The 25321-nt window shown below is 35.5% G+C and overlaps 1 protein-coding gene across 5 annotated transcripts in view; it reads left to right on the top strand.

The window, feature by feature from the left end:
• Nucleotides 1–20903, top strand: part of MIPOL1 (mirror-image polydactyly 1) — a 327507-nt gene extending 306604 nt beyond the window's left edge. For all 5 annotated transcript variants that reach the window (XM_060143284.1, XM_060143302.1, XM_060143275.1 and 2 more), the window contains one exon: nucleotides 20218–20903. In XM_060143284.1, coding sequence (XP_059999267.1) covers nucleotides 20218–20284 — 67 coding nt within the window. In that variant the 3' untranslated portion in view covers nucleotides 20285–20903. The remainder of the gene's footprint in view (nucleotides 1–20217) is intronic.
• The last annotated feature ends 4418 nt before the right edge of the window (nucleotides 20904–25321 follow it).

Here is a 25321-nt window from a genome sequence, read left to right as displayed (position 1 = left end):
CTGAATTACTGAGAGCCTTCAAAAGTATGCAAAGGCATTTAGATTTCATGTGATAGGAAATAAGAAGCCATTGTAGAGTTTTGAAAGTAGCAAAGGTTACATGATGGAAATAGCATTTTAGGAACATCAGTCCCACTTAGTATTGTGGAAGATTAATTGAAGCAGGTTGGTGTTAGGGATAAGAATACCAGCTAAGAAGAAATCAGTAATATAGTCTAATAATATAGAGAACTGGTATGCTGGTATAGGCTGGTAGCAGTGAGAATGGGAGGAAGGAATTCATAGCAGAAACACTATAGAGAAAAACAATATAATTTGGTGACTAAAGAGATGTGAAGGGTAAAGAAGTAGTCGGTATTTTAAGATTTTCTGCCTAAGAGATAGGAACAACACAGTGCCATTAATAGAATGTCTTTAGTTCAGTGCTAAGAACTAATTTCATTTTCTTTTTGTGTAACTCTAACTTATAAACTTATGAGAAAAAATATTAAGTTGAGTTTGAGAACAGTACTCTCAGATGGCAGATATAAAACTCATCAAAATTGGCTTCCAGAAACTGAAGAGCAAAAGAAGGGAAGGGCTTCTAAGGATTCTTCTCTGGAAATAATAGAAATACCCATGAGAATGTCTTTAGAATGATAGCAGTTTAGATTATATAACCCTTTTTTCCACATAATTAAACTCTTTCTGTGGAGTTCAGTGCTAAAAGAATGTCCAAAGTTATTCTGGATGATAAAGATTGTTCTTAAGAGCTGTATCTGAAGCCATTCAAAGATAGGCCAAATGTCAAGGCTGTGGTTTGAGGTGTCATTCTTCAAAAGGCAATATGTAACTCCTCTAGTGGGCAAGCAGCAGATCAGTTCCTGAGGCGATAGCATTGGGAAGAATTGTCTGAACGAGGCTGGTGGGTGAATATTTAAAAGTCCAGATGTATGCTGCTTTCTGCTGCATATATTTTTATAATTATTTTAATAATTATAAAATTAAATTTTTAAAATTTTTAAATTATAAAATTTTTATAATTCTTTTGTTTAAAAAGACACATGATGACAGCCTACTAGCAAAGATTTATAGCAATTATTCATTAATACCACCTAGATTATTTACTCAAAAGAAGGAGTTCTACCAAATTTAGGTAACAAAACACATACCAGAAGATGTAAACACTACTGTATTACCCACACCTAGTCTAAGGAAAAATAACAAATTATAATTTTCATGTATGATGCCTTATAGAATATGAGAAAAACCTTTAGGATTTTATCAATTTTATCAGAAGGCAGGTTTGAGGCTCAGCTCTTCACATCCAGATGGAAATAGCTCTACCAATTAAGATAAGAGAATAGGTTTTATTGGCCTTACAAATTTCCCTCTAATACTCTGTAAATCATAATCATTATAAATATATGAGGCCTTATGTATTATTACTTGTGGCAAATTTAAGGTAGTTTCTAGAATATAAAAACCTATATGTATTGTTAACACTACAAATACTGTAAGTCTAAAGGAAATCATGTAAAAAAATCCATCTCAGTGAATAAGTTACTCACTGTAAGTAATTTGAACATAAGTACAATTCACATTTCAGATCTCTGTAGCTCAGTCCCTGTTGCAATTTACTACTGTCCTGTCAGCTCAAAAAAGTTAATGTCCCTACGTCACTCACTTACCACCAGTGAATAATCTAGATACCGAGAATAAAGCCCATTTCATCCTTAATACTAACACTTAAAGAAAGATACATGTGACTTAATTTCAAGTCTTCTGTGGTGCTTGAAAAGTATTAACTGTGAAGTGAATTGATATTAAAGAATGGAAATTACATTTACAAGGGCATATAAAAATAAGAAATCAGGAGGAAATGAAACAGTCAGAAATGCTCTCTTTGAAGGCATCCAGAATTCTGTATCAATAAATTACCCAAAGAATGTGTGTATGTTTGGAATAGATGCTCTTTTGAGATAGAGGAAAATATAAACCTCTTTCATTCTTTTACATATATAGTATAGATCTTTATAAACATTTTCCTTTAATATGTTCTGATGGCAATTCTAATTAAATAATGTATGTTTTATGACCAGTATGCATCATAAACTTTTCAGAGAAATATGCCTTTTCATAGTTATATTACTTAGCTAAATTTTGATATTTTAGAATGATTAATTTCTCTTGTTCGTATTAAAAATTTGACGATATATAAAGTATCTAAGATCAATAACATACAATTTTAAACTGACAGAAAGAAGCAGTGACTGCCTAGCCATGTAATGATATCATGAATGAGATTAAACTTCCAACTTTTGTTTACTCTATGCTTATCTTGAAACCATGGATCAGTTTCTTCATCGGAAAAAGGAACTTCTAGGAGAATGTAATTGAACAGTTCCTGAAACAATATTTAAGAAGAAAATGACTTATCACCCTTAATTGTTAACAAAATACACTCTAAAAATAGTGAAACTGTGATATTTTAAATAGAAGAGTGATATAATCAATAGTCTTTCAGTCTAAAAGAAATAAAGGTCTTCTATGTGCCTTAAGATATAATTTATGCAAATTGTAGTTCATACGACTATCCTAGGAGCTGCAGAGCAGGGGCAAAACACAAAAACCAGAATAAGAAAAAGAGAACTTGGGACTTCCCTGGTGGTCCAGTGGCTAAGACTCCACACTCCCAATGCAGGGGGCCCGGGTTCGATCCCTAGTGAGGGAACTAGATCCCACAAGCCACAACTAAAGATGTGCATGCTGCAACTAGATCCCACATGCCACAACAAGGATCCTGTGAGCTGCAACTGAGACCCCGTGCAGCCAAATAAATAAATATTTTTTTTAAAAAAAAGGAAAATGGAACTTTCCCAAATCTGTGTCCTTTTTAAAAAATACCACTAACATACCACTGTTTCAATTCTTAGAAATCAAGAGTTTTTAATGGAATAGTTAAAAGTGGTTTACTTTATTTTCAGTTTGTTTTTCCTACATTGCCACGTGCCTGCTTGTTTTTGACTCTGAGGCTTCTCACATAGAAGATGCATAGAAGGTGCATCCGTGGCAATTTTATTCCTTTGTATGCTTCACTTTTTTCTCCTGATAAGATACAAAATCAACAAGAAGGGCTGAAGATGCTGGTTTTCAGAATTAGTAATTTATTGTTATCACATTGACAAAATTCCTCCTGATACAAAAAGGATAACCTTAACTTAGTTCTCACTAAGAATGAAATTTCATTTAACATCTTTCCCACCAAGCCCCCAAACTCCCTGCATTTAAAGTGGAAGAAATCTATTCTTTTCAAATAACTGTTTTATCATTTGATGTGCCTTCTGCAGAGACCCTTGACATGTGCATGTGTGTGTAATGTTTATTCACAAACAAATGAACAATATCCTATTGATTTTTGAGAGCCTATTCTGCTAGTTACAAGAATACAGTTATGAACAAAATATATATTGTCCCTGCCCTCATGGAGCTTCAGGAGCTTGTTACTGGTGTTGAGTTTTCTGCGGAATCTTACAAATGGCTTAAATACCCTCTGATAGACAAAGTTAAAGAGCCCAATAAAATTGTCACTTGATCTTAATTCATCGTATTATCTCAGTCACTTTATGATGTTAAGTTAGGGGCTTAAGCAAAATAACTCCATTATCTTCTGTAAGTACTTTCCTAATAGGATCACCCACTGCACTAGTACTGCCATAGACAATTGGAATCCAGTGGACTATCTGGACATCTAGTTTACTAACAAAGTCTTAATTAAGCCCTGGATAAAATTATACCAAAGTTATTAAATTAAAATCCAAAACTTGAAGTGGAATTACTTTAGAGATCCTATAAAGAAGGAAATACAGCTTTAATTCTTCTCCATGTTCTAATTTTTAAGCAGGGTGAAATAAAAGTAAAGAATGCCAAGTTTCACATGTTTTGATTGTTCTATTTCTAACTTTTATGTTTACTAGTCATCTAAATTGATACTAATTGATACTATGATTGATTAGTGAGACTAATTTTTCAAGGTTACTTAGAAGATAGCAAATGTTAGTCTATGTTTAAAATATAGGTAACTTTTCATTGCCTTGTCTGCCTTAGATATTAGTGACATTGAATAAGGAATGTCATATATCTAATCTAAGCACAGTTGAATATACATGTATTAAGTTTTTTCTATATTCTATTTAATCTCAAAGATAAATCCAAGTTTATTGCTTAATTTCAAGGTGGGAAGCAATTTCTTAGTGTTAATATAAATCTAAAAGTGAAGCTAAACAAAGTATAGTAAATTAAATGACCCAAAATTGTGATGTGTGAGGACAACTTATTCCCACTTTCTCATTATCTTCCTGTGAATACACCCTCTTGTCCACAATATATAAAACCTTAGGACTATTTGCAAAAGGTATAACCTGAGCTCACTATATCATAACTTGCTATAGCTGAAAATTCCTTTCATGGCACATCTTTACAGAGGATTTTGTATTTATAAAAAGACTTCATATAACATACATCTACAGTAGACACATTAAAAACATTTTAGAACACAACTGTTTAAAAGGTGCCATTCACAAAATAAATACTCAAGAAATATTTCTGAATGAATGAATGATAGTACTTGATATAACAACATATCTGAATGATATGCTGTTATATGATTTCCTTGTATTTTTTATTCTAATAACAAAATATGTTTATATAGCAAAAAGATTTGGGGGAAAGGATTGAATTAGGTTTGATTAAATTGAAAATTATGGTAGAAATCAACAAACTAATTAATAAATGTTTAGTAACAATGCTTTAAAACTAAATATTGATTGCATGTACCAAATTTTTTGTTTTTCTTTCTTTTTTCAAAATAAATGTAGATCCAGCAAAAAGCACCCAGTTGACAACAAGTAGGGACAGTCTTACATATTGACAGAGATGATAGTCACATCCTAGTTGTTGTTTAAGAGATAATGCAAATTTCAAAATGTACCTTTTTTTACACTCATCAATTGATACCTGAAATTCCTCCATCAGAGATTCACAGATTTGGGTTAAAGCTTTGTTTTATAGTAAAATGTAGGTATACTTGGTAGCCTATTTTTTTTTCAGTTACATAACATTTAGGATCAATATAGCCACAATTTTTTTGTGGCTGTTCCTGTCAAATGGTAGAATCTATTCCCCCACCCTTTGAATCTGGGGTGGCCTGTGACTCCCTTTGACCAATAAAATAAACCAAGTGATGTTGTACAACTTCTGAACAAGGCCTCAAGAGTATTGCTTGTGTTCCCCTCTTGCTAACTCATGCTCACCATGTAAATAAGTCTGGGCTAGTCTACTTGGGAATGAGATCCATAAGAAGAGAGAGTCCTAGCCAGAAGTCAACACCAACTGTCAGGCATATGAACACCCAGCTCCAGTTGCCTGCAGCTGCATGAGTGCTTCAAGGCAAGGCCAGCAGAACTGCGCAGCTGCACCAAGCCCAAATTAACATGATTAAATAAAATAGCTGTTGTTTTAAGCCACCAAGGTTTGGGTGGTTTATTACACGGCAATAAATAACTGATACAGAAATATTAATTGTATATGTCCAAACTAGGAGAGACTTGGCTTGGCTTGGTAGGCAAAGCAGGCCAGTGGGTAGATTCATTTGCACCAAAGCTCAGTGTAAGCCAGTAGTGAAACATGGCAGCATCAAAATAGAAGTAAAAGTCCAGATCAAGAGAGATATCAGTCCCACTTTCCTTTCTAATGATTACACTGGATTATTATTAGATCAGGCTTAATATTTTTTAAAACACTAGACATGCTGGAGAACCTGCACAAAGAATAATCAATATGGTGAGCAGTCTGTTAACTTTAATGTGAAAAACCATTGACAGCTGGAAGTATTAACCTTGAAAAAAATAACACAGTAAGGACATGACAATTCTCTTAACATTTTGACAGCACCTCATACAGGGAATCAAATAAGGTAATGATTTAAAGGCTAGGTCTAGGCAGTAAGTAGAAGATCCAAGGAGGCCGATTTCCTATTAATATAAGAAAAATGTTGACCACGTTATTATTCAATTCACCATTCTAACCACTTTCTACCAATTATTGTTTCCACTTTCTTCACCATGACTTTTCAACCCACTCTCCCATCTACTTCTACATTCACCTTTTCACTTACAAATTCTTTCTCTATTCTCTTTCAAATGTGAATAATCTTTCTTCTTTTTCTTCTCCATTTTATTTTGTCTTCTATTGATATTCCCTTATTTCTTACCCGTACTTTTGTGCACATATATGTTCATATTTATGTGGTCGTGTCTTTACATATTTATAAATATGTGTATATATGTACATTTTTTATGCATCTGTGTGTATCTTAGTCTGTATCTTTCAGTTACATAGTGTGCCTAAAACTGAAAAGGAACTTTTTATTTCATTGGTTATAGTTTATGCATGGAAGAGTGGGTACACTATATCGATTATTTATCCTCTTTCTTGCAGCTATGTGCTTCCTCCTTCCCCATCTTTTCTTTCTTTCTTTTTTGAGATTTTTTTTTTTTTTTTTTTGGCTGCGTTGGGTCTTAGTTGCGGCACGTGGGATCTTCGTTGAGGCACGTGGGATCTTCGTTGAGGCATGCAGGATCTTTCATTGCGGCGTACGGGCTCCTCTCTAGTTGTGGTGTGCAGGCTCCATGGTGCGTGGGCTCTGTAGTTGTGGTGCACAGGTTCCAGAGTGCATGGGCTCTGTAATTTGTGGCACGCTGACTCTATTTGCGGCGCACAGCTCAGTAGTTGTGGCATGCGGGCTTAGTTGCCCCGTCGCATGTGGGATCTTAGTTCCCTGACTGGGGATCGAACCCATGTCCCCTGCATTATAAGGCAGGTTCTTTACCACTGGACCACAAGGGAAGTCCCCTTCCCCATCTTTTCTTCCTTCTCTATAATCCTCTGATCTCGACTCTTTCCATTTTGCCTCTGGAACCTTCTTTCCATTGTTACTACCTTGCATCTTTCCACACCTTCTGCACTGAATATTTCACACATACATTCTACCTGAAACTTGAATTTACCAAGGGCATTTCTTTCCTAGCAGCCCACTGGACCCTGGTCTTTTCCCCATACCCTATATACTAGGAAGGAGAGTTCTCTGGTTCCCCTTTGCTACTTTCATACCTTCTGCATCCACGTAAAAATCCTCCCTTCTTTGAGGTTTGTACCACCCAGCTTTACTATCACTCTCTCTCTCTGTCTCCTCTTCAGTGATATCTACTGATCTCCTTCCTGATCAGTGCCATTCCTTTAATGTGAGTTTCAGGCACCTGATTCAGTGTCTTCCTCTCTACCCCAACTTCTGTGTTCATGCTAAGAAACTTCAATGTCAATGGCCCATCAATCCCACTAACATTCCTTTTACATGTCCCAGATCACCTCCCTTTCTTGTCGCATTAAACCTTTACCATTCTCCTCCAAGCCTCTTTCTTTATCCTGTGCTTTCAGCGGAGAACTCTGCCTCTTAACTCCTTGGGGAAAATTGAATCTACCAATGGTGAGTTCTGTCAGTTAAATTCCTCCACACCTACAAAGTTATCCACAGCTGTATTCCTCCCACCTCTTTCCCTTTAATCTCCAAGGAAAAGTTGTCCAGTTATATTTTGCATGATATTGCTGCAAGTTCTGCGTATGATTCCATCCTCTGAGACCCTGCTTTAAAAGGTATCATCTGGGGTTTCCTGGTGGCGTGGTGATTGGGGGTCTGCCTGCCGATGCGGGGGGCGCGGGTTCGTGCTCCGGTCCAGGAGGATCCCACGTGCCGCGGAGCGGCTGGGCCCGTGAGCGATGGCCGCTGAGCCTGCGCGTCCGGAGCCTGTGCTCCGCAACGGGAGGGGCCGCGGCGGTGACGGGCCCGCATATACCGCAAAAAAAAAAAAAACGGTATCATCTTCTTCCCTTTTACTTTAGCTTCTTCCTACAATCTTCTCTTCCATAGTCCATAAACATATTCACATGCCATCCATTTCTTTAAAAACTTCCTCAGCCATATATTCCCCTGTAACTATAATCCTCTTTACTTTATATCCAAGCTTTTATACTTTCTAACCAAGCTGATACTTAGTCTTCACTTTTTCACATTCCATTCAGGCTTCATCCCACTTCTGTTGTGCCATTAAAGCTGCACGGAAAAGGTTGTCATTTCCTAATTGCCAAATCTTATGGTCATTTTTCACCTTGATCTTGTTTTAAGTATTTAACCCTGTTGATCACTCCTTTCTTGAAATTCTCTACTCTGAATTCTGTGACAGTACCTACTTTTTTTTTTCTTTTTTTTTTTTTTTTTTTTTTTTTGTGGTACACGGGCCTCTCACTGTTGTGGCCTCTCCCGTTGCGGAACACAGGCTCCGGACGCGCAGGCTCAGCGGCCATCGCTCACGGGCCCAGCCGCTCCACGGCATGTGGGATCTTCCCGGACCGGGGCACGAACCCGTGTCCCCTGCATCGGCAGGCGGACTCCCAACCACTGTGCCACCATGGAAGCCCAACAGCACCTACTCTTGATTTACCTTTTGCTTCCCTGTTTTCTCAGATTCTTTTGTCAGTCTCTTTGTTTTCATCTTGGTTCTATCCTCTTCTCACCTCCCTTCTCCTTTCCTATGTCCCTCTCTAGGCATTTCCATCTACTCCCATGCCTTCAGTTACAACCTAGAGCAAGACCTAGTCATGACCAACCTCTCCAGCTTCATTTCCCATCATCCTCCACCCCCTACTTCATGATCCTGAGAAACCATACAACTGGTAGGACTTGACACACATCATGCTTTTCATACCTCAGTGCCTGTATATATATTATTTCCTTTATCTGAAATGCCCATCCTGCACCGTCTGTGTTCCCACCCTTCTTGAGGTGACTGTTTCCTTCTTATCCTTCAAAACTTAACTCAGGTATCATCAGAAAGCCTTTACAGGCCCTTGTTCTTTTTCCCTGCCCAAGCTAGGTTCTGTATAGTACCCATGCTTATTCTTTTAGTACAGCATTTACCAGTAACTTATTGCAGTTACCATATAAAGATCTGCTTCCCCACCGTACTGCTCCTTATGACCAAGAATCATGTTCTAGTCTTTGAATAATCAATGCCTAGAACAGTACCTCATTTATAAGAATTACTGAACAAATCCTTATTGATTGAACTTAAATCTATATCATAAACTTTTTAAAGTATGCAGTGTTGTGACCTTAAGTACATTCACATTTTTGTGCTCACTAGAAGCTATCTGGATTCCATACCTATAGGCCAATTTGCATCCATCCCATCTCTACATTCTTGCCAGTGTGATCCTTCTAAAAGGCAAATGATGTTACTAGATGAGTTAAAACCCTTTTATTGCTTCCCACTGTCTACATTAGTGGTTTCATCACAAAGTTTTCACAGGTCCAAGCTGCAGTGAGAGAAAAAAAAATCAATGGACCAAGGTTTTCTAAATTTTTTCAACTTAAAGGTTGGGTAGTTAATGAATGGCAACATTAATCAAAATAAGAAATACTGAAATATGCATGGAAGGCAAAATAAGCTTTGTTTTAGATATGCTCATTATCATATCCTGTGGAATAACAAGAGATATCTTGAAGGCAGTTGGATATTTGAGTCTGAAACTCAGAGGAGAGTTTTAGGTTAATGGTCTGTATTTGGGAGCCATAAGCATTTAAGTGGAATCAAGGGAACAAATAACAACTTTTGAGGAAAGTATGAAAAGTGTTATGAAAAGGAGGTAAAACAACATCTAAGAGACCAGCAGAGGAAGAACAGCCATAATAGTAAAAGAATAAACTATATTTAAATCTTTTTCGTGCCCTGCTGCCATGATTAAAAGAGGGCAAGATCTTTGATACTAATGGCCAATCCAAAGGACAGCATTTCTCGTGGCTTTTCTGTCTCCTCTACTGGAAGGATGATTTTTATCCATGTCTCTTGGATTTCCCTGGTTCTTCCTCCTAGAAAAACGAAATTCAGAAGCCAAATATGTTTGGTCAGGCAATCTCGTTGCCTAAATAGTAGAAATGGAATGTTTTTTTCTATGGAGGAAATTGTCCAGCCAACAAGAATTCTCCTCTCCATTGACAGATAAAAAAATTGCTCTCAAAAATGGAATCTCTAGAGAGATTTTTCAATTGAGGATAAGGAATTTTTCACTTTTTCACTTTTTCACTGTCTTCACTTCTTTCTCTCACTTTGCAAAAAATATTATCTAGTCAATAAGAGTAGTCCAACCCCATAAAAAAATCAAAAATAAACCTCAAAAGTCACAGTACTTTTGGAAGCAATGTAGCACATCAGAGAGATCAGGGTTGTGGTAATTACACCTTGTGATGTATTCCAACTCCAAAACTTAATAGCAGTATGGTTCTGATCAAATTACCTTCTATATGCTTTGGTTTGTCATCTGATGATGACGTCTACTCCATGGAGTTGTAATGAAAATTAAATATGTGCATAAATTACTTCTTATAGTTCCTGGCACATAGTCAGTATTCGTTACATATTACTTGCCTTTTAAAATGTATCACAATATTCATTAAGATTGAAAAATGAAAGTAAACCAATTCAGAAAATTGGTAAATAACTTATGGTTCATCTACTTGATGGAAAACTATGTATTTCATTGTAGTACATACATCTTACATAGTCACAAAGAAAGTATAAAAGTGATGTTAACGGAAAAAATTAGGATTTCTCTCTAAAGTGTAGCTGCAAATGTATTTTTTAAGTTTACAAAAAAATTTATGTTATAGAAAATAATAGACTGTAACTATTATTTCCTACTTATGTACAGTGTCACCAATTTACTTTCTTATAATGTGTTACTAAACTAGCAGATGAAATACACCAGTAAATACTTACCCAATTTGGGTTGGCATCGTGAACGCGGCCTGAAGGGGGCTACTATGCCACAGCTAGCCGGGAGAGAGTCCGGGAAAAAGTCTGGAACTGCCTAAGACGCAAGAGACAATTGTTTCAGGGTGCGTGAGGAGAGTGGATTCAGAGCACAGCCTAAACAAGCTTGAGAGGCAGGAGCCGCAGCTATCAGCGTGGACCCCAGAGACGGGCATGAGACACTAAGGCAGCTGCTGCAGCCAACAAGAAGCCTGTGTGCAAGCACAGGTCTCTATCCACACCTCCAGTCCCGGGAGACTGCAGCCCGCCACTGCCAGGGTCCCGTGATCCAGGGACAACTTCCCTGGGAGAACGCACGGTGCACCTCAGGCTGGTGCAACGTCACTCAGGCCTCTGCCGCCACAGGCTCACCCCGCATTCTGCACCCCTCCTTCCCCCCGGCCTCAGTGAGCCAGAGCCCCCGAATCAGCTGTTCCTCTAACCCCGTCCTGTCTGAGCTAAGAACAGATGCCCTCAGGTGACCTACACGCAGAGACGGGGCCAAATCCAAAGCCGAACCCCAGGAGCTGTGTGAACAGAGAAGGGGAAATTTCTCCCAGCAGCCTCAGGAGCAGCAGATTAAATCTCCACAGTCAAGTTGATGTACCCTGCATCTCTGGAATACCTGAATAGACAACGAATCATCCCAAAATTGACGTGGTGGACTTTGTGTGATTTTGTCTATATTTTGTCTAGATATTTTGTCTAGATATTTTTTATATATATATATTTTATATATATATTTAAAATATATATTTATATATATTTTATATATATATTTTATATATATATATATATTATAAATATATTTGTCTATATATTTTGCTTTTACCGTTTGTCCTAGGGTTCTGTCTGTAGGTTTTCGGATTTTCTGTGGGATTTTTTTGGTATAGTTTTTTGGCACTTGTTATTATTGGTGGATTTGTTTCTTGGTTTAGTTGCACTCTTCTTTCTTTCTTTTTTTTATTGCTTTTCACTTTTTTAAATTTTTAATAATTTTTTTATTTTAATAACTTTTATTTTATTTGTTTCTTTCCTTCTTTCTTTTTTTCTCCCCTTTCTTCTAAGCTGTGTGGCTGACAGGGTCTTGGTGCTCCCGCCGGGTGTCAGGCCTGTGCCTCTGATATGGGAGAGCCAAGTTGAGGACATTGGTCCACCAGAGACCTCCCGGCTCCACATAATATCAAACGGCAAAAGCTGTCCCAGAGATCTCCATCTCAACACTAAGACCCACCTCCACTCAACTACCAGCAAGCTACAGTGCTGGACAACCTAGACCAAACAACTAGCAAGACAGGAACACAACCCCACCCATTAGCAGAGAGGCTGCCTAAAATCATAATAAGATCACAGACACCCCAAAACACACCACCAGACATGGTCCTGCCCACCAGAAATACAAGATCCAGCCTCATCCACCAGAACACAGGCACCAGTCCCCTTCACCAGGAATCCTACACAACCCACTGAACCAACCTTAGCCACTGGGGGCAGACACCAAAAACACAGGGAACTACAAACCTGCAGCCTGCAAAAAGGAGACCCCAAACACAGTAAGCTAAGCAAAATCAGAAGACAGAGAAACACACAGCAGATGAAGGAGCAAGGTAAAAACCCACCAGACAAAACAAATGAAGAGGAAATAGGCAATCTACCTGAAAAAGAATTCAGAGTAATGGTAGTAAAGATGATCCAAAATCTTGGAAATAGAATGGAGAAAATACAAGAAACGTTTAACAAGGACCTAGAAGAACTAAAGAGCAAATAAACAATGATGAACAACACAATAAATGAAATTAAATATTCTCTAGAAGGAATCAGTAGCAGAATAACTGAGGCAGAGGAACAGATAAGTGACCTGGAAGATAAAATATTGGATATAACTACTACAGAGCAGAATACAGAAAAAAAGAATGAAAAGAATTGAGGACAGTCTGAGAAACCTCTGAGACAACATTAAATGCACCAACATTTGAATTATAGGGGTCCCAGAAGAAGAAGAGAAAAAGAAAAGGACTGAGAAAATATTTCCCTAATATGGGAAAGGAAATAGTTAAGTCCAGGAAGTGCAGACAGTCCCATACAGGATAAATCCAAGCAGAAACATGCCAAGACACATATTAATCAAGCTATCAAAAATTAAATGCAAAGAAAAAATATTAAAAGCAACAAGAGAAGATCAACAAATAACATACAAGGGAATCCCCATAAGCTTAACAGTTGATCTTTCAGAAGAAACTCTGCAAGCCAGAAGGGAGTGGCAGGACATATTTAAAGTGAAGAAAGGGAAAAACCTACAACCAAGATTTTTCTACCCAGCAAGGATCTCATTCAGATTGGACAGAGAAATCAAAACCTTCACAGACAAGCAAAAGCTAAGAGAATTCAGCACCACCAAACCAACTTTACAACAAATGCTAAAGGAACTTCTGTAGGCAGGAAACACAAGAGAAGGAAAAGACCTACAATAATACACTGAAAAAAATTATGAAAATGGGAATAGGAACATACATATCAATAACTACCTTAAATGTAAATGGATTAAATGCTCCAAACAAAAGACATAGACTGGCTGAATGGATACAAAAACAACACCCATATATATGCTGTCTGCAAGAGACCCACTTCAGACATAGGGACACATACAGACTGAAAGTGAGGGGAAGGAAAATGATATTCCATGCAAATGGAAATCAAAAGAAACCTGGAGTAGCAATTCTTATATCAGAAAAAATAGACTTTAAAATAAAGACTATTACAAGAGACAGAGAAGGACACCACATATTGATCAAGGGATCAATCCAAGAAGAAGATATAACAATTGTAAATATTTATGCACCCAACATAGGAGCACCTCAATATGTAAGGCAAATGGTAACAGCCATAAAAGAAAAATCGACAGTAGCACAATCATAGTAGGGGACTTTAACACCCCACTTTCACCAATGGACAGATCATCCAAAATGAAAATAAATAAGAAATGCAAACTTTAAATAATACATTAAACAAGATGGACTTAATTGATATTTATAGGACATTCTATCCAAAAACAGCAGAATACACTTGTCAAGTGCTCATGAAACATTCTCCAGGATAGATCATATCTTGGGTCACAAATCAAGCGTTGGTAAATTTAAGAAAATTGAAATTGTATCAAGTATCTTTTCCAACCACAACGCTATGAGACTAGATCTCAATTACAGGAAAAAATCTGTAAAAACTACAAACACATGGAGGCTAAACAATACACTACTAAGTAACCAGGAGATCACTGAAGAAATCCAAGAAGAAATAAAAAAAAATACCTAGAAACAATGACAATGACAACACGACAACCCAAAACCTATGGGATGCAGCAAAAGCAGTTCTAAAAGGAAAGTTTATAGCAATACAATCCTACCTCAAGAAACAAGAAACATCTCAAATAAACAACCTAACTTTACACCTAAAGCAATTAGAGAAAGAAGAACAAAAAAACCCAAAGTTAGCAGAAGGAAGGAAATCATAAAAATCAGATCAGAAATAAATGAAAAGAAGTGAAGGAAACAATAGCAAAGATCAATAAAACTAAAACTGGTTCTTTGAGAAGATAATCAAAATTGATAAACCATTAGGCAGACTCAATAAGAACAAAAAGGGAGAAAACTCAAATCCATAGAATTAGAAATGAAAAAGGAGAAGTAACAACTGACACTGCAGAAATACAGAGGATCATGAGAGATTACTGCAAGCAGCTATATGCCAATAAAATGGACAACCTGGAAGAAATGGACAAATTCTTAGAAAAACACAACCTTCCAAGGCTGAACCAGGAAGAAATAGAAAATTTAAACAGACCAATCACAAGAACTGAAATTGAGACTGTGATTAAAAATATTGCAACACACAAAAGCCCAGGACTAGATGGCTTCACAGGCGAATTCTATCAAACTTTTAGAGAAGAGCTAACACCTATCCTTCTCAAATTCTTCCAAAATATAGCAGAGGGTGGAACACTCCCAAATTCATTCTACGAGGCCACCATCACCCTGATACCAAAACCAGACAAAGATGTCACAAAGAAAGAAAACTTCAGGCCAATATCAATAATGAACCTAGATGCAAAAATCCTCAACAAAATACTACCAAACAGAATCCAGCAGCACATTAAAAGGATCATACACCATGATCAAGTGGGGTTTATCCCAGTAACGCAAGGATTCTTCAGTATATGCAAATCAGTCAGTGTGATAAACCATCTTAACAAATTGAAGGAGAAAAACCATATGATCATCTCCATAGATGCAGAAAATGCTTTTGAAAAAATTTAACACCCATTTATGGGAAAAACCTTCCAGAAAGTAGGCACAGAGGGAACTTACCTCAACATAATAAAGGCCATATATGACAAACCCACAGCCAATATCATTCTCAATGTTGAAAAACTGAAACCATTTCCTCTAAGATCAGGAACAAGACAGGGTGGTCCACTCTCACCGCTATTATTCAACATAGTTTTGGAAGTTTTAACCACAGCAATCAGAGAAGAAAAACAAGTAAAAGGAATCCAAATCAGAAAAGAAGAAGTAAAACTGTCACTTTGCAGATGACACGATACTCTTCATGGAGAATCCTAAAGATGCTACCAGAAAACTACTAGAGCTAATTAATGAATTTGGTAAAGTAGCAGGATACAAAATTAACACACAAAAATCTCTTGCATTCCTATACACTAATGATGAAAAATCTGAAAGAGAAATAAAGGAAACACTCCCATTTACCACTGCAACAAAAAGAATAAAATACCTAGGAATAAACTTACCTAAGGAGATAAAAGACCTGTATGCAGGAAATTATAACCTGATGAAAGGAATTAAAGATGACACAAACAAATGGAGAGATATACAATGTTCTTGGATTGGAAGAATCAACATTGTGAAAATGACTCTAGTACCCAAAGCAATCTACAGATTCAGTGCAATCCCTATCAAACTACCAATGGCATTTTTCACAGAACTAGAACAAAAAAATTTCACAATTTCTATGGAAACACAAAAGACCCTGAAGAGCCAAAGCAATCTTGAGAAAGAAAAATGGAGCTGGAGCAATCAGGCTCCCAGACTTCAGACTATACTACAAAGCTACAGTAATCAAGACAGTATGGCACTGGCACAAAAACAGAAATATAGATCAATGGAACAGGATAGAAAGCCCAGAGATAAACCCACACACATAAGGACACCTTATCTTTGATAAAAGAGGCAAGAATATACAGAGGAGAAAAGACAGCCTCTTCAATAAGTGTGCTGGGAAAAGTGGACATCTACATGTAAAATAATAAAATTAGAACACTCCCTAACACCATACACAAAAATAAACTCAAAATGGATTAAAGACCTAAATGCAAGGCCAGACACTATAAAACTCTTAGAGGAAAACATAGGCAGAACACTCTATGACATAAATCACTGTAAGATCCTTTTTGACCCACCTCCTAGAGAAATGGAAATAAAAACAAACAAATGGGACCTAATGAAACTTAAAACCTTTTGCACAGCAAAGGGAAACATAAACAAGACGAAAAGACAACCCTCAGAATGGGAGAAAATATTTGCAAATGAAGCAACTGACAAAGAATTAATCTCCAAAATTTACAATCAGCTCATGCAGCTCAATATCCAGAAAACAAACAACCCAATCCAAAAATGGACAGAAGACCTAAACAGACATTTCTCCAAAGAAGAAATACAGTTTGCCAACAAACACATGAAAGGATGCTCAACATCACTAATCATTAAAGAAATGCAGATCAAAACTACAATGAGGTATCACTTCACACAGGTCAGAATGGCCATCATCAAAAAATCTACAAACAATAAATGCTGGAGAGGATGTCGAGAAAAGGGAACCCTCTTGCACTGTTGGTGGGAATGTAAATTGATACAGCCACTATGGAGAACAGTGTGGAGGTTCCTTAAAAAATTAAAAAAAAACTACCATATGACCCAGCAATCCCATTACTGGGCATATACCCTGAGAAAACCATAATGCAAAAAGAGTCATGTACCACAATGTTCATTGCAGCTCTATTTACAGTAGCCAAGACATGGAAGCAACCTAAGTGTCCATCGACAGATGAATGGATAAAGAAGATGTGGCGCATATATACAATGGAATATTACTCAGCCATAAAAAGAAATGAAATTGAGTTATTTGTAGTGAGGTGGATGGACCTAGAGTCTTTCATACAGAGTGAAGTAAGTTAGAAAGAGAAAAACAAATACCGTATGCTAACACATATATATGGAATCTAAAGGAAAAAAATGGTTCTGAAGAACATAGGGGCAGGACAGGAATAAAGACAGATGTAGAGAGTAGACTTGAGGACACGGGGAGGGGGAAGGGTAAGCTGGGACAAAGTGAGAGAGTGGCATGGACAAATATACACTACCAAATGTAAAATAGATAGCTAGTGGGTAGCAGCCACATAGCACAGGGAGATCAGTTCGGTGCTTTGTGACCACCTAGAGGGATGGGAAAGGGAGGGTGGGAGGGAGATGTAACAGGGAGGAGATATGGGGATATATGTTTATGTATAGCTCATTCACTTTGTTCTAAAGCAGAAAGTAACACACTATTTTAAAGCAATTATACTGTAATAGAGGTGTTAAAAAAAATACCCAATTTGACTTAAGTAGTAACTTGAGCAAACAGTTTAATGAAGCTATTAAGACAAATAATACATTAACCTATAATCTGAAATCTGTAGCTTTCTAGTAGCCAAAACTCTAGTGGAAGTAGCTTTGCAGTAAGAACAGGGAAACCAGGCCATATTTCTTACTGTCTTATCTTAGGACGTTGTATGAGGGTTTCCTTGTCTGTGCTTCAGTTCGTCATTTAAAATAGAGAAATTCTAATCTTAGATCTAACCCTTTTCCTATTCATGAAGTTTGTGGGAAGCTATTGCTGAGCAACATGTAAAGCAATTGGGCCCTATTTTATTAAAGTATGTAATTTTTTAAAGAATATTATTGATTTGGACAGTAAAGAATAGCCTGCAGGCAGATCCTGCAAGATGGTTCAACAGACAGACACACCTACCTTCCTGTCAGCACAGTCCATGTTTGGCAGGTGTAGTCCATTCCTTACAGGAAAGAATAGGTGCTTCATTGTGTTTCCAAAGTCAGTAAGCTTTTACAAAACTAAGTAATTGACATTTTTCTCATTTCTGAGATCAAATTTTCATAAATCATTCAACCTGAATAAACTGAGAATGTGGTTGTTCTAGTAATTGTTGAAATATAGTAAATACATTGCAAAATGTGATATTTAAGTATTTCCTCCTAACCTCTTACCTTAGCAAGATGTATTAAGAGTTCTAAATGGAAAGATATCCTACTGTGTGAAAAAGAAACTAAAGTAAAATGAGTCCATCTGTAAAGGAGAAGGCAAAAGAAGCACAAAACAGGTTCATCTCAGTAATTTGGCATTCTGTTGATTCAGAATTCATAGTGATAATAACTGTGCAGAGTAGAGCTTACTTTTACATTACGAGGAAGTTTTTTTAATAGTAATGCAAATCATATTGTGGGGGAGGGATATATTTAACCATCTTGAAAGTAATATTTTCTAACTTTTTACAGTACATCCTGAGAAATTCTATTAGTGGCATATCAAGGTTTCTCCTGGGAGTCATTTGTTAACAGTTAATTCAAGTTATTATCATATTTTACAGTACAGTTAAAATTTCATAGTGACATTTTTCTTCCCCCTCCTCCACAATTCAACGTAGTGAAACTTTGTCTTAAAGGATCTATGTAATCCTATGAATCATAATATTCAGAGTGTATAAAATAGCACTAGTTTTTATCACTAGGGCAAGTCCAACTAATACAGACTTATCTGTGAATACAGTGAATTGTCCAGTAAATCTTCTGGTTCAAGTATTTGCATCACTAGCTTAAACGTGGTTTAATGGTTGTATATCACTTGTGTAAAATTTACGTTTGAGAAATTTGTAGTAATAAATTTAAGCAAGATTTGCATTTTTACTCTAAGATCATTACTATATTTCTCAAAGCAAAGATACTTTTATGCACTGTATTCTTTGTTTCATATTCCTGTTTTCTATTAACAGAAGTCTTGATATATGCAGAATCATCCAATAAACTTGAGCTGTTTTCAGTGTTGCATGCATCCAATTAGTCCATCTAAACCAGTCTGTATGACGCTAAGAATACCCTCATTCCTTTAGTGTCTAGCTCTGTGCTGTGTTTATTTGCAAAGGACCCTCATGCATGGGTCCGTATAAATGAGGTAAGCTGGAACAGACTAGACTGTGTCACTCACCAGTCTTTGAGGAGGAAGCTTTGTGTACATGAAAACTGCTGGGTGTGATTTTCACTTATAAAGAAGATTTCTGTGTGTGTAACACCAAGCAAGATTTTTTGTTGAGGTTTTATGCTTGCGGGAAAGAAAATAATAAGGAAAAAAAATCAATTAATGATCTGATTCCATCATCTTTTGTCAAGCAAAACTGTCACTCATTCAATGAATGTGATTTCCCTCCCATAGAGTAGTCTAAGAACCTACAGAATGACTTCTGAATTTTTGACTCTATTTTCAGTATAATTGGTGAGTTTTTAATCAACTGAAAAATCACTTATCTTTGACTCAGAAGTGTATATAGTCACTGCTAGCCTATTTATATTACTCAAGAATAGAAACTTTTAAAATGTAGTACAGAAAGTCTGGTTTTATTAGCATCAAATCATTTTTATACATTTAAGTTATATTTATACCATTGAGATATCAAGTTTTTCCAACTTAGCCACCTAATACCTGGCTTTAAACAGAAGAAATTTAATGCATAACAGTTGTACAGTATACCAATATGTTACTTATTTAGCTAGGTAACAGATCTAAGGCTGATAGTATTTATGTATTGAAATATGTACTCTTGGTGAAAATCAGTTTGAAACTGCTCTATGTTTAATATGCCATCTTGTCATTGCATAGTAATGATTTCATTCATAACCGTAATGCAAGTAGGTAAATGTATTAAAATTAGTATCTTAGATTTTTCATGTAGCATCTAATGCTGACATAATCTGAAGATCTGGATTAAAGTTTGTGTTTTTGCTGTTTTTTTAACCTCAAATACTTGGCACTCTGCACCCATGTCTCTCACTTACAGTAATGCTTTGTTTCTTAACATGACTACCAAGAATGCTTGGTCACAGGCAAATACTGTCCTTTTTCAGCCAAAACATTCCTGACAATAATTGCATGTTTTATAATCATTTTTTTCCCTCCTGCCCCCCTGCCCCCAACTTAGGTTGGAAAGGCTGGTGGACGTCCTGAGGAAGAAGGTTGGAACAGGGACCATGAGGACAGTGATCTGACTGAGAAAAAAACGACAGTCTGGGGAAGCAATCACATCTGGTGACCAGGCTGCTTCATTCAACACTGTGTAAACACTAAAGCCTTAACTTAGCAAACAGTTGTTAGAAGTGGGACACTCCAACCACATTCCAAGTTGAGATAAAATCAAATCACAAATGTTTAACCACTTTGCTGCTGACTTGAGTTATTTATCCAAATGTATTAACTACAGACTTTTACCAATGGGTAGCTATAAAGTTGCAGCTTATTTTGTAACTATTTTATATCTCACTGTATTTAATATAAATATTTTTGCTGAAAGACCATTATAGAAACATAGTAAAGTTGGTCAGGATCATATCTTCACATATGGCCCTTTCTGAATCAAAATACAGCAGAGTAAATATTGCCTAAACCTTAATCCACTGTGTTAGGTCAAAACTTCAAATACATACATTTTTCAATGTAGAGTTTATTTCTTAACCAATGAGAGAAGCACATACATAAGAGTGTATAGTCTTCCTTCAATGCATGCATGTAATCTTTGTTAGTTTTGAAGAATATTAAGTATAGATACCAAGAATCAAATGTATAATTTGCCTTAATAAGAGTTTGGTTTATTAAAATTACATTAATCAAGGCATGATTTTTCTTTCACTACAAATAATGCACACTGTTTTCAATAAAAAGAGGGTATTGTTAATGTGTACTTATAAATTCATGGTGTCAATATTTTTTAAATGTTGGGTCTGAATAATGATCTAAACTCTATTTAAACTGTAGAAATTGCCAAGTCTGGGCTTCCCTGGTGGCGCAGTGGTTGGGAGTCCGCCTGCCGATGCAGGGGACACGGGTTCGTGCCCCGGTCCGGGAAGATCCCACATGCCGCGGAGCGGCTGGGCCCGTGAGCCATGGCCACTGAACCTGCGCGTCCGGAGCCTGTGCTCCGCAACGGGAGAGGCCACAACAGTGAGAGGCCCGCGTACCACAAAAAAAAAAAAAAAAAAGAAAGAAATTGCCAAGTCTGTCTAATAGGCTGGGATACTTTTGGCTTGAAAATTAGCATGTGCCAGCATGATGCTAAAGGACAAGAGCCCATCAAACATATTAAGTATTCTTTTCTATTATCTTTATTTAGATTATCATTTGAATTTTTGTAATGGAGGAGGGGAATCTAATATATAATATACAAAAGAATTATAATTAAAAATATAAAGCCTTGGGGAAAAAGTAAACCTGCGATTTGGTTCAGGATACCTACTTTTTTTAATTTAAGGGATAATTTAAAATAATTACATCATGGCAGTCACTTCTAATCTTATGAAATTATGAATAAAACTAAGATTTTTTGGCTTAGGAATGTATTTGACTATAGGAAAAAAAATTTTTTTTTAGATTGAATAGATGAGAAGCTGATAGAAAATAAATATGAGCGGAGCAGGATGAAATTGACAAGTAGAGGTGGAATTAGTGAAAATTTTGTAGGCAAGTGAAAAATTTTCGAAGTCCATACAATTTTTTAATTTATCTTTAAGATTGAACTAAATCTACCATTGCCTGTTTTCAGGACAAGTACAGAATACTTTATTACATACACCATTGGAGATTATGCCTTTGAATGCCTTTGAACTTTTTCTACTCTATGATAAAGGTGCTTTATCATAGGGTAACAAAAGAATCATGATGCAAACAAGCTCTGTTTCTTTCATATTAAATCCATTGAATTAACTGATAGAATCATCCCACTGAGTTCAAATTTAGAATTTACTCATGTTGCCTACTTTAAATTTTTTTTTAACTCTGAGAATTAGAAAATAAGGAACGATAGGGGTTAAAAATAAGCTAACTGGATTTACTCTACAGTCCTAAAGAGAATTATAGCCTCTCACAAACCAGTGACTATATAACTATACAAATTTGGAATAATTTGGTCATGCATGTAGTCTTCTCTCTGAGCTCTAACTGAAACATGTAACAGCTCCCTATGTGAAGGAAGAGCACCTTTCAAGTCATGCAGGTAAGTAAAAAGAAACAGTTCTTGTCACAAAATAGTCCATTTCTGAATCCTCTTCAAATAAATCACAAGTAAACTTGAATTTTCAGATTATTCCTGAAGAACAGACAAACCTTTATTGAGTTATTTTGCTTGAGGTTTTATAAAACACAAAGTGTAGAATAAAGACATTTTATAATTTCCAAACATCTCTTCCTATAAATATACAGTCAGATTAGCACAACTAGTTCCTATAATCAATATCCAGAACTGTTATAGAATTTGATATTATAACGTTAAATTTACAAAACAATTCTAACATCTACTGTTGCTCAGTGTAGGTAGTCTCCCCCAATTACCACATCCCCTTGAAAATGAGTTGTCTACAAAATTACAAATGCTTCACGTAGTCTTTTTTTGGGGGGGCGAGGAGGGTTGTATGAAGGAATAAGCTTACCCATTGAAGATCAGTTCTTTACGTATTCAATTATAATGCAACATCTGAAGTATTCCACCACTGCCCAGAGAGGTTGCTTTGAGTTTACTTTAAACATCAAATGTGATTCCTATAGTAACGTGAGAATTTACTTTCCCTTGTAAAAAATAAGTAGTTCAGAGGAAAAGCAGAAAAGATCATATAAATGTGTAGCACTCGATGATTTACAAAGTCCTTTCCCATCTGTATTTTTATTTGATCCTATCAACAATCATATAATAATAACAATATATTATATATATCAAACACGTAATAATGATAATGATGATAGTAATTTTAGTAGTAGTAGTAGTAGTACATTTTGCAAGCAAGGAAACACTCTCAGCAGGGCTAGGAATTTGCCAAGGACTGGCTAGGCCTTACAGCTGAGGTCTTAAGACTAAACTCCATGCAACCGTAGGTCTCCAGACCTTTCATTAAAAAAAATCAAAAATCAAAGATTTTAACTCCTGCAATTTATTTTATTATTGTACCATTTCTTTTATACATATATTTGTGAATTTTCTACACATTTCTTTCAATGAAGTACTATAATATGAGCTGCATATGCAAATAGCATCACATTATTACTACTTCTCTATAGTGTTATAGTGGCAGCATTAGCCTTAGCCTTCACTAATTAGGAATATTGTGACAATTCATTGTTGATAAAAAATAGCCTGAGTTGCTTATAAGCAAAGCCTAAGCAGTTATAGCAAAGTTATTAGTTAATTATTATGTGAGAAATTTTCATTCTACTTTTATAAATAAGCCATTATGTTAAAATTATTTAAAATATTTTTCTTTTTTCAGTGAGAAAGTTGATCCTTTGTATATTTCAGTATGCAAATAAACTGATGAATCTTCTTATCTGGTCACTTACCAATAGAATTAGTTTATTGCACAAAAAAAGTTAGAATATTAAAAATGTATAGTTTTAATATTGAATAAAGTTGCATAAAAAGCCATTTTATAGATAGTGTATTTTTAAAGATAACTATTGAAGTGTCCGTCTTTAAATAGTCATGACTAGTGAGGCATTATAATGATAAAATAGCCATGGCCTATACATTTGTCTTCTGGCATAAGGTTTGTATAGAACCCAAATTTTTCACAAGACATTATTGTGTTGTTGATAACTACTATTTTCAGGTAACCTGTCTATCCGTATTGAGATATATATAGATATATAAATACACAGACACATACACACACAAATACATTTGTCTTTCTAAAAAATTGATTTATAAGTCAATTGTTAGGCTTCAGTGATTTCAGCATTTTGTTCATCTTTTATTACAAATGCATGTGGTTTCTGAGGCTTTTAAATAAATACATGAAATGGTTGAAAGATTTATATTGCTCGTGCTTAGCTAAATATGTCATCTCTAGAAAAGATGTGGTTTATTTTGGCACTGTTTTAAAAACTCAAATATTTTAAACATTTGTTAAGTTGGAGCTTGCACATTTGAACTAGTAGCATACGTTCCAGAATAGCATCTCAAGTTACCAAATTTTTTGTAATCCTTTTACTAGAATAACTTTTTTTGGAAAGGTTTTCTTTTCTTTTTTATTATGTACTTTAAGTTAAATTTATAAAGGTTGAAGTTATTTTTTTTGATATATAAGTTTATTTACACATACATACATATTATTTTTAATAGAAAAAATCAGATTACATATATTTAAAATGTATTTTTCTGTTTGTGCCTAATAATACATCACTGACATCTTTTCATATTGGTATTCCATATAGAAAGCTCAATGTCATTTTTTTAATTGGATGAATATTTACATATATATGTATTTTTATTCCATAGACAGTTGGAATGCTTATTGGGGTATGCTTTTTTTTTCTCTCTTGGATTTCTCTTTATTTTTTTTTTTATTTTTTTTTAACATCTTTATTGGAGCATAATTGCTTTACAATGGTGTGTTAGTTTCTGCTTTACAACAAAATGAATCAGTTATATATATACATATGTTCCCATATCTCTTCCCTCTTGTGTCTCCCTCCCTCCCACCCTCCCTATGAAGTTATTTTTAATGTAGGATTTCATAAATAGAATTGGACAATGATAAATGTATATTTTTAAGAATCAGTAAAATATTGTGTCCTATTGATATTTCTTTGCAGAAATCTTAATATACTTAATATACTTATTTTTAATGTTTATTGTGTATTGTTTTCAAACGTATATTGTTTTCTGAATATAGTTTTGGAGAATGCTTGTACTTTGGAAGCCACCAGTTTCTTGACTATCAGATTATTAACAAAGGTTCATTTTAATGCACAAACTCAGATATCTGAAATATATATTTACTTTTTAGTCATATAAACTCTCTACTGCAAATCCTACACATTTCAATGCAATTATTATACATTTAATCAAACTTATAAGTGTTCAGTCCTGAAGACACGGTACTAAATATGCCTATAAAATATACTGCAGTAAGGAAACAGATTAAGTTCACTGTCAAACTGTGTCTGACTTTCTTGACAAGTTTAATGAAGATAAAATTCATTATGAACAAATTTATTAGGTACCTTACTACTTGCAGTAGTAAAATATTAAAGAGAAATAGTAT

This window comes from Lagenorhynchus albirostris, chromosome 1 (genome assembly GCF_949774975.1).
Source record: "Lagenorhynchus albirostris chromosome 1, mLagAlb1.1, whole genome shotgun sequence".
Classification (NCBI taxonomy): Eukaryota; Metazoa; Chordata; class Mammalia; order Artiodactyla; family Delphinidae; genus Lagenorhynchus; species Lagenorhynchus albirostris.
Note: the sequence above shows the minus strand (reverse complement) of the source record. Positions and strands in the feature narration are given on the sequence as shown.